At 37.4% G+C, this 10,115-nt stretch overlaps 1 protein-coding gene across 2 annotated transcripts; it reads right to left on the reverse strand.

Annotated features, from left to right (window-relative positions):
- Positions 1 to 757: 757 nt before the first annotated feature.
- Positions 758 to 8,443, reverse strand: LOC137748536 (BEL1-like homeodomain protein 2). 2 transcript variants are annotated; one of them, XM_068488703.2, is made up of 5 exons: positions 8,013 to 8,443; positions 6,190 to 7,665; positions 4,696 to 5,081; positions 3,664 to 3,724; positions 758 to 1,617 (listed from the first exon to the last, which is right to left on the reverse strand). In XM_068488703.2, exons 2-5 carry the CDS (start codon positions 7,561 to 7,563, stop codon positions 997 to 999), a joined length of 2,442 nt encoding a protein of 813 aa, XP_068344804.2. In that variant the 5' UTR covers positions 7,564 to 7,665; positions 8,013 to 8,443; the 3' UTR covers positions 758 to 996. The 2 variants fall into 2 exon arrangements, with proteins under 2 accessions (XP_068344804.2, XP_068344805.2); XM_068488704.2 differs by lacking the exon at positions 8,013 to 8,443 and adding an exon at positions 7,901 to 8,002.
- Positions 8,444 to 10,115: the final 1,672 nt, after the last annotated feature.

The raw sequence follows: 10,115 nt of genomic DNA on the forward strand, positions 1-10,115 counted from the left end.
ATAGTCTAATTCAACCTTCAATAGTATGTCTATCAATGCTTGAGAGGGGAAATTCAGACAAACGTACGCAATTAATTGTTTACCCCATCTGAAAGGGGAAATCAATCAAGGAAAGCGTCCTGAAACTTGGAGCCACACTAGACTCTACAGACACTGCCACACCTAGTCAACGTGACAAAATATCGACATGCCTTCAATTCAACTTTACGTCTACGTGCAATTCCCACACCATGTGGTTCTAAACCACTATTTCTAGTTTTGGCTAGGCATAACATTTACAAATCAATCATAAATATATTGTTTCTGGTGAATACTCAATCATAGAGGATGGGTTGTTCACGGAGACAAGCAAGCAAAAGATAAATTGAGAAAGTAACTTTCACACATTCATTTTCTTCTTCTACACGCTCCTGCCGATTTTTTTGCATTGATTTTTCCTTTAACTTAGTCAATTCATAAGTAAAAAAATAAACAAGAGTGTGCAGTGAGAAAATAAGAGTATGCGAAAACCACTTCCCTAGATTAATTAATAAACCCAACTCATGATGGGATCTCTCATTCATATTGTTTAAAATAACAAATATACATGATCACCATAATTCTCCCTTCATTAACCAATTTATATGATGGACATATAGTGCAAAGTAACTCTCCTTCTTCTTCTCAAAATATGATTTAATTTCATGATATTATTCTAGTAAATACCTCCTATTGAGGTACAAGATCTAATTAAAGTTTTAAAAAGGAGAAATAGTAATTGCAAAAACCATCTACTATGCAATTACAATAGACTTCACTAATTACATAATGCTACTTTTCTCACCATGTATCTTTCTTCATAGAATGGATGGAAGGTTATATATATAAAAGTAAAAAAAAATATTGAAAAAAAGATAAAGAAACTAATTAACTGTTTTTTCTTTTCTTTTTACTACGTTCTATAGTCTATAGAAGTTTGATATACTAATCAATAAAGAGAAGTGGTTGATTAATTCCCTAACAGCCCCCGAAGTCTCTAATGGAGAAAGAAGAAGAAGTCTTGTCGGGCATATTGTTTCCACCACCACCACCAGCGTGACGGAGCCCTAGAGTGAGTGACACGTCACCAGCTGCCGTGGTGGTCCCGAAGCTTATAAGCGTCGTAGAAGAATCGATATTACTACTATTTTGATGATCATGATGAGCTGCAATATTTGCATTAGCCGAGGTGGTCCCGTAACTTCGACCCGTGTCATCGGAAGCTGCCGGGGGGAAGCACTGGTACGCAGGAGGAGCCACCGCAGTGGAGGTGGTGGTGGCCATCATAGGGTGGTGCTGCTGCTGCTGATGCCTATTGATTGCTACGAGTGAAGGGTCGTTTTCAGAGGCATTGATATCGGATCTTTTGCTTGCTGGCGAATTTGTTGTTGTTGTTGTCGTTGTCGTTGTAGGCGTTGGAGTTTGTGCAGCGAGGCCAGCATTGTTGTTACGTTCTCTCTCTTGATCTGCTGCTGCACTAGTAGCTCCTCCTACTCCTCCTTGTCCTACTTCTTCTTCTTCATTGGCTTCTTGCTGGTACATCTCTTCCACCATGGGTTTCCACAACCGAACCCTAGCATTTATGAACCAATTTGAGACCTGCATTCAAAATCAAAACACTTTATTTTTAGGTCATGCATCAAAGTTATAAATAAAAATTAATCCATCTCTCAATTTCATAACAGTCAAACCACGGGTCTACATTATGAGAAGAATTTATATAGAACGGGTTCACCACCAGCGTGTCGTCCCGTTTCAATAAAACATAATAAGTTTCTCAATACATGCCATTGCCTTATTAAATAGAGAAGCCATGCGGCAATAAATCATTTTATGTAACTTGTTCTCACTACCACTGCTTCTTGATCACTATATATGATGCCAATATCTTGCTTAGAAACTTAGCAAGCATGTGAAAAACCCTAAGTGTGGTGGGCAATCTGGCAATAAAAATATTTATTTTGGCAGGATAAGAAAATAAAATTTACATCTTTTTTCTCAATATAAAGTTGAGAGAACAACTATATAACTATAAATTTTGACATGTTATAAGATTTTTGTAACCAATATCATATTTTGGGTTTTCATGCAAACAATGAAAACCACATTTTTTTTTGTCAAATAAACGAGATTGAAGTGAAGAAAAAAAAAACATAATAAATGCAAAAGATACTACTACGTAACATTGCTAAAGTTTACGATGTTTAATGACCTAGCTAATGATGAAACAAGAGATGAAGTTGCCATAGTTAATTAAAGATTATGAATAGCTTTGATTTCCTATGAACAATTTAAGTCGGAACATGTATTTTGTCTTTTAACTTAAGGTTCTTAAATGATAAGATGTGGTAGGGAAGGTGTCATTTGGTATGAGTGTGTGTGAGAGAGAGAGCGCGCGAGAGAACCAAAGCTGCAAACTCTCATGTCTCATCTGTTATGTACTTGCATGGCAAAGCCTTTATTGTCTGCTGGTGTGGGGTTGGTTTTCACCGTTATCAGAATTTATGTCAAGGAGTTAAAAGAATCCACAGTTAAAAGAAGAAAGAAAGAGGCAGAGAAAACACATTGTCTTTCTTCAATAGAGAAGCGTAGAAACCCGGATAAATAAAATCCAATCCCATGTAAGTCCTTCTGAACCTACTGCTGGTCCCTTCCCTCCCATCTCGTCTTTCTACCTAGTTACCTATCATTTCTTTCTTCTTCGTTAGCACGATGGTCTATACATATGCATGTTTATATACAGGAGCCTTTTCATAGCAGGGTTTCCGTTATAATGTGGCAGAAATGAAATGATATTTAAATATCATGTAGGGACAATGAATTTAACTATAAGACCCTCGTATATTGAAGAAAAAAATGGACGAAAAAGTGAAATATATATGAGGTAATGTCTAGTGAATACATAGTTTGTATAAGAGCATCTTCAAAAGAAGTACCCAGGTTAAATTCGATATGCCACGTAGGAAAAATGCATCTTCAACGTATCTAGCAACCCAATTAGCTAATTGAAGAATTAACAACTGATCTTGTAGCAACCCAATTTACAAGGTCAGTTCCTACTTCTTCAAGTTAGCAAATTGGGCCGTGCAATATTTTATTTGAAAGTATTATTTGGTAAAAACTTTGAAAATATATATATATTTTTTTTTTGTCAAACCATAAATTTTTGTTAAATTAGATGTTAAATTAGTCACCAACGGAATTTGAACCACACCGTCATGTAAGGACTCAACACATTTCTACTATTGTAGTAAAGGGTCACTTGCAAGTTTGAAATTAAATTTGAGCTCCACCAAATAAGATAAAGTCAAGTTTTAAATATTTTAAAATGAAAGGTGAAATTTGAAGAGTTAATTGGAAAGACAAATTTTTAAAGAAAACTAATGAAAATGGCTTGAAAACTTTGAGTTTTAACGATAATGACAAAATAAAAGGTAAAGTAAATAGTATCAGGATTGACTTTTTAATGTAAAAAAGTGATTTTTCATTAAAATAAATCGTACCAAATTTTTTTCATTAAAGTTCATAATTTTTAAAGTAGCATAAAAGTGTTAAATGGATTAGCAAAGGAAACTTTTAAACATAAATCTCTTTTTGAGATGCTTTACTTACTGTTCAAGATGAAGCCAAAACTAAAATAATTACCTGATTTCTGGACAGACCAGTCTGTCGAGCCAACAGATGCTTATCAGCATCGCTTGGATACCTGAGAAAGAGACCAGAAAGGAAATGACATCAGAGTCCTTGTCTGAACAGTATAAAGAGTCTCACATCCTCCTCACATCCTCCTCACATCCCTAAGCCTACATGAGGTTAAAAAATATTTCTCCTTTCGCTCTCTGCATGGTCGTGAGAATCTAAGACAAGAAGATATCCAGTCTCGATCGATCGCTAGCTCAGCTCATCTGCGCTGTACCTGGACTGTACCACCACAACAACAAGACGTAACAGACTAGCTACCACGTACAATCTCCTCTCTTTTCTCTTTCTCTCTAGCCTTTTTATACAAGACAATGTGTTTTCTAAGAAAGAGAGAGAGAGATAATGCTTTAGTGAATTAATGCATTACTTTTTCCCCAGCTTTTGGCTGACCATGCAACATCCCAGGACACTGCGTATAATTACGACCCCCTTTTAACAGTAATCAGAATAGACCTGTACGTAGCTTGACGTAATTATTTAACTAATTAATAAAGTGCATGGCAACCCCGCTCTGATGGTACGTATCATATATCAAAGACTTACGTTACTTCGACTCGTTTCGACCAAACAAAACATTACCTAGACTAATATAAGTAATGTTTCAATACTATACTTGTGTTTTGAACCAAAAATCAACCTGATCAACAGTCCAAAGGCAGAATAAAAAGCCTATCATGCAAGAGAGCATTTCCATATATGATATCTCTAGTAATGATATCTCGACATAGAACTAACTATGTTGCTGAGGTACAATCTGATACAGATATGGCTTACATGGCGCATGCTTCTATATTAAAAAATGCATCAATGTAGTCAGTTTTGTGTGTTAAAATATTATTATTATCTTTGACATAGTGTTTACTTGATTGTGTGCATTAAAATAAAAGTCTCCTAAGTAATAGTTGATGGTCATTTTCACAATTATATATCATAATATGAAGTAAAGCTAAAAGAGCATGGTAAAAGGTAACGCACGGGTGAAGAAAATGCTCAAAAAGCCAGGCTCTCAAGATGTTGACTGAGCGTTCCGGCAGGCCTCGTTGGGGCCTCCAAGCTTCTTGTTCCATCATGCCCATTTGATGAAATGCTCTTTGCTGCCTTAGGCTTTGCTCTAGCAGCTTCAGCCTCGGGGTCTCTCCTTTTGTTATTCCTGAGGTCCCCGCACCATCTTTCTCTCCAATTAGCTCACAGCTGTGCTTCAACTGTGCCGTGATCGCATCCTTTAGGCATCGAAAATGCCGTGACATGGCCTTTTGTGCTAGAGCTGTGTACGGCACCGCTGCTCCGAAACCCATCACCAGATCGAATGCGTTTACCACCATCTGCATTTGTTCGCAGTAGTGATTGTACCTTCGATCCACCTGCAATCATGCACATGTAATCAATATTAACTATACATGTACGTATTCAATGCAAATGTCTGAATTACTAGCAAGTCACAATCTCTTGAGGCCTTAAATGTTCACATTTTAAAGAAGTTGGAGTGACTTGATGGCTTGAAATAAATGTAGAAAACAACCAAATAAATTAAATAATGTAAAACGTGCAACATAATTTAAAGATTCATGTTCACGGTTAATTAATCTTCCTCCTCAACCAACAAAAAAGTTTTGACCAAAGAAGGCAACATGTTGATAACTAAGCAACCTTAGAAGCAGATAAGAAGTCTAAATCATGTTAGATTAGAGAAGGTAGTTACGAAGTGTAACAAAAGAAAACGAGAAGATGACTAAAACAAGAAAGATTGAGTACGAGAAAATTAAAACATGAGATATGAGTGCAACAGTCAGATCAAATGAGAGGGGGGGGGGGAGAGAGAGAGAGAGAGAGAGAGAGAGAGAGAGAGAGAGGGTCTTCTTATTCTCAGAGTATTATAAGCCTAAAAAATATTGAGAAGGATGGTTTTGATCTTGATTAAAGAAGAGAACAAATGCATATATCAAATAAGTGGTACAACAAAAAAATTGGTTGGTAATGGCAACTATAAGAATATCTTTGGTATTTACAAAATTGACACACTTACTCGTCCAATTTATAATAGAACTAAAACGGAAATAAAAACAGGGTCAACTAAGTTATAATATCAATAGATTGCCCAAGAAATTACTATGAACAGTATGATCATAAACTAGAAAGGCACTGATATTCATAACTGCCTTCCTATACGTAATATGAGGATGCGAAGCTAAGTATAAACCATTTCGATCAGTGAAATATATTATCATTTTAATGTAGTGTTTAAACCATAGACTAGCTACCCTCGACCTTATGAAAAAGAAGAAAAGCCCTACTACACCAGCCGGCTTTTTTACCTATTTTTTTGAAGAAATACACTTTTTTAAATAATTGTAAGTGGCCGGAATTTTCTATGTTTGTCCGGTGACTTGGGAGAAAAAAAATTTGGAGTCCTTAATAAAAAAGCAGAAGTCTTTGGAGAGAGAGAGAGAGAGAGAGAGAGAGATTACATGCCTCATCAAGCATGGACAATAGTTTGACTTTCCTTCGTTGATGTTCAATCCTATCAGCGGCTGACAACGGAGGCACATCCTTTGATGAAGATGAAGAGGTACCACCATCACCGCCACCGCCACCGCCACCGCCAGTAGCTGGATTAGAACTAGGGTTTGTGGTGGTGTTCTGCCTACCACTTGTACTGCCACCAAACTTGTTCTTCTTGAGCTGACCCCTCCCCACACTGCAAAACTCTTCCAACAATTCTTGGGCAGCCTTCACATACTTGGAGTTCCTCAACACGTTCACAACTCCGAAGGACGATGACGACCCGAAACTGACGTGATGACCGCCTACAACGCCGCCTTGCTGCAAACTATGCAATGCCTGATGATGATGGGAACCCAAATTCTTATACTGAGGATTAGACCCTTGATGTTGATGATCTCCTTGATTATTGTAATACAGCAAGCCACTCGCACTATCTGATCCCATCCTGAATTCCTCAGCCTTTGCTGCCTCCAAGTGCTGCAAAGAAGTCGATAGAGACAATGAAAGTCCTTGGCCTTCCACAACCCCACCAATTTCACCACCGCCGCCAGCGGTATTGCCTCCTGCTTCATGGCCTTGATGACTCTCAGGGACCCAAGTGAATTGACCAAAGCCCCCTCCACCGGATGCAGCAGCAAACCCTTGGAGTGAATTGGTGGTGGTGGAAGGGTTTGGAAGCAACATGTGAAGGGTGGAAGAAGTGGTGTGAGAAGGAGGAGGAGAAGGCGATCTTGGTTGTGATGGGTTCATTAGAAAAAGCTGCATGGCTGCCGCTGAGTCTGCATTAATTGTTGAAATCTGATGATGGTGCTGATTTTTTGAATCTCCCAATGGTCCCAGTCCACCACCACCCACTCTTCCGTACCAGTCAGCCGCAGCAGACACTGCTGCAGCCTGCTGCGGCCGAGGTATCATCCGATAATTGGCTGACATTGGATGCTCTAGCAGTTCGGCGGCCCCAACAGGGCCACCGCCTGGAGGGTAATTGAACATCTCAGACAACATCCCAGCGGTTTCGTATGCTGGGAGGCCACTGGATTCTTCCTCGTTTAGGCCAGCCAGTGGCGGCGGGGGAGGGGTTTCGAAGCCTTGCACCCTCAGCTTTTCCCTCCGGATCTGCTGTGCCAAGTGGTGTTGCTGCTGCTGCTGCTGTTGTTCTTGGTGAGTTGTCATAGCCGATCTCTCGAAGCCATTGGAGAAGGTGAAGATGCCTTGGTGGTAGTCTTGGGACATAGAATTAGGAGGATTGGAGTAGTTTTCTGAATCAATTGAGTGGTGACGGTGATGAAGATTACCCTTTGGTGGCGGTGGTGGGAGTGGCGGTAAAGTTACTATGCCCATATCATAAAACTAGTACTGATCTTCTTCCTCATCATTTTTATCTCTCCCTCCCTCCCCTTGTTGGCTTTATAGTCACTTCCCTCTCTTTTCACACTTGATTTACTGTTCAATTCAGCACGAATTTGTCAGACACAAGCAAATAACAAACAATACCCATCATGGAAGAGTACTTGGAGTACTCATTAATTCATCAAGCTGATTAAATATATCACTATGAGAAGAATTATTATAAACAATATATATATATATATATATAAGAGAGAGAGAGAGAGAGAGAGAGAGAGAGAGAGAGAGAGAGAGAGAGAGAGGAGAGAAATGATAAAATGGTTACTACTACCCTTTGTTGTTGGTGTTCTTTTTTAATTTTTGTGTTCTCTTTTCATCTATACTTATCATTTTCAGCTTCGTTCATCATCATCAAGTATATTTATATACATAGATATATATACCTCGAGGAGTTGCAGAGTATGAAAGGATGTAAAGCTCTCAGACATCGTTTTCCCTTCTGTGGTATTGAAAGCTTCTTGAATTCCTCTCTCTCTCTCTCTCTCTCTCTCTCTCTTGTTTGTGTTGTCGCTCTGTCTGTCGTGTCTGTCTTTCTCTTTCTCTCCTTTCCTTTCTCCTTTTTTGCTCTTTGCAGTGATTGTTTATGCAATCACCTTCAACCCTTCTGGAAAAAAAGAGGCAATAGCAAGAGAGGGAGTATATGTTTGCTAATATAAAAATGAAAATGCTGGCTTTCTTTCGGAGACTCCTCACTATTTAATATATCTCTCTCTAATTAACCAATAAACGCAGATATAGCTTATTAGCTCCAAGAGAGAGAAACAAACAAAAAGGAGAAAGAGAAGCAGTCGCTGTTGTTCTTCTTCATCGACTCTTCTTTTCCACACCATTATTTTATATTTATTTATGCTTCTATTCGCCTAATACTTTTTAAAATCATTAATATCATTACATATCAAACCAAGTTGGGAAAAATAAAAGACATTCTCTCCGGATCTCTTCTTTCAAAGCTCTCGCATCAAGTGATCTGGATTCTTAAAATTTGATCAAACGGTTAAAATTATTATAAATTTAAAAAGAAACCTTTGTTTTTAACCGTTAGAACAAAATTTCAAGAATCCAAATCACTTAATTCGAAGGTTTTGATTGAATAGATCCGGAGAGGATCTCTTTCCGGAAAAAAGGATGAAATTAATTCATTTAACTTTTGTTTCCAATGACCCTAATGTCCTCACCTTGGAATGCAGTGGTTGAGGTTACTTTCGTCCACTAAAAAAGTGGAATCATGGTTGTTAGGGAAATTGGTATAAATAATTATTTATCAAATTATTGTTAAAATGATTTGTTTTTTAATATGTTGTCGGTATTTAATTGATGTATCGACAATATAAGATTATTATGTTGTTGATCATTATGTTATGAAGATTTGATCAATATTTTAAGTTTGATGGGTTTGAGTAATTGAAATTTTATTTTTGATTATTTTGGCAACTTTCCTTATGTTTTATGTTGATTAGAGTTAGACTATTTTGTCAGAGTATATGTTTTAGGGATCTGTTGTTCACATACTATTTTTTACTTCACATATACATGTTCTATTGCACATAAATTCGAGTCTTCTTTCTTGCAAATTATAGTATATTAAAACATGCTTAAAAAAAAAAAAAAAAAAAAAAAAACACAAAATTTCTAAGGGTTTTCTAGTTATTTTATGTATTTTTTATGACTAGAATACCCTTTTTAGATGTCGGCTACTATTGTCATTTGATTGTTTTTTTTTTTGTTTTTGTTTTGGGGGGGGGGGGGGTGTTCTTTTGGAAACCAACGCAAACTACGGAATAAAATAAAGATAAGGTGAGTAGAAAGTCATCTCAACGATCCAAACTGCCACCATCCCTTGATATGTCCAAATGACCATGATACCCATGTCAATCATTATCTTGCGTAGGCAAGGATCATTAGTTTGGTAGGAGCATTTTGGTCACTTTGAGTGATAGACCAATGCATTAATAACCCAACCATAGTAAGAGATCGATAGATGCACATACAAAACTGAGTGAAGAAGAAAGTAACAATGGCACCAGTTTACTATCATATGGTGTCTCGTGCAAAAATATAAAGAAATGTGTCAATATTTTTTACATATTTACATATTATTGATACGAAACACTACTATAACGGTAAGCTTGCACTATACAAGTTGTTTTCTCAAAACAAAGAGGAAGATATCGGTTTTATTAATACAGAAATCGTGCACGCAAAGGATGGGTGGCACGTGCGAGAAGTTGGGTAATTTTGGGTCTGACAATCACACTTAACCGCTTCATGGGATTGGCAATGTCAAGATGGCAAATTCGATTACTGTTTTGGCGTGACCCTTGATCTTCACAGGTGTTATCTGTGCTTTATACTTTTTGGTGTGAAGACTAAAGAGAAGTATTATCATGTCTCATGCACTACATATCTATTCATACATATATGTGTGTGTGTGTGTATATATATTTCGTGTTGTTAAATTATTAATTTGAATTCTATGTTGCGTTGCG

Source organism: Pyrus communis, chromosome 2 (genome assembly GCF_041283825.1).
Source record: "Pyrus communis isolate YQ-2024b chromosome 2, ASM4128382v1, whole genome shotgun sequence".
In the NCBI taxonomy this organism is placed as follows: Eukaryota; Viridiplantae; Streptophyta; class Magnoliopsida; order Rosales; family Rosaceae; genus Pyrus; species Pyrus communis.

Excerpts from the sequence above, each read along its gene's own strand:
- LOC137748536 (XM_068488703.2), bottom strand. The coding sequence starts at position 7,563 with ATGGGCATAGTAACTTTACCGCCACTCCCACCACCGCCACCAAAGGGT. Across the intron at positions 3,725-4,695 it reads TTTGAGCATTTTCTTCACCC|GTATCCAAGCGATGCTGATA; the intron begins GTGCGTTACCTT and ends TCTCTTTCTCAG. Across the intron at positions 1,618-3,663 it reads CTGGTCTGTCCAGAAATCAG|GTCTCAAATTGGTTCATAAA; the intron begins GTAATTATTTTA and ends TTTTGAATGCAG.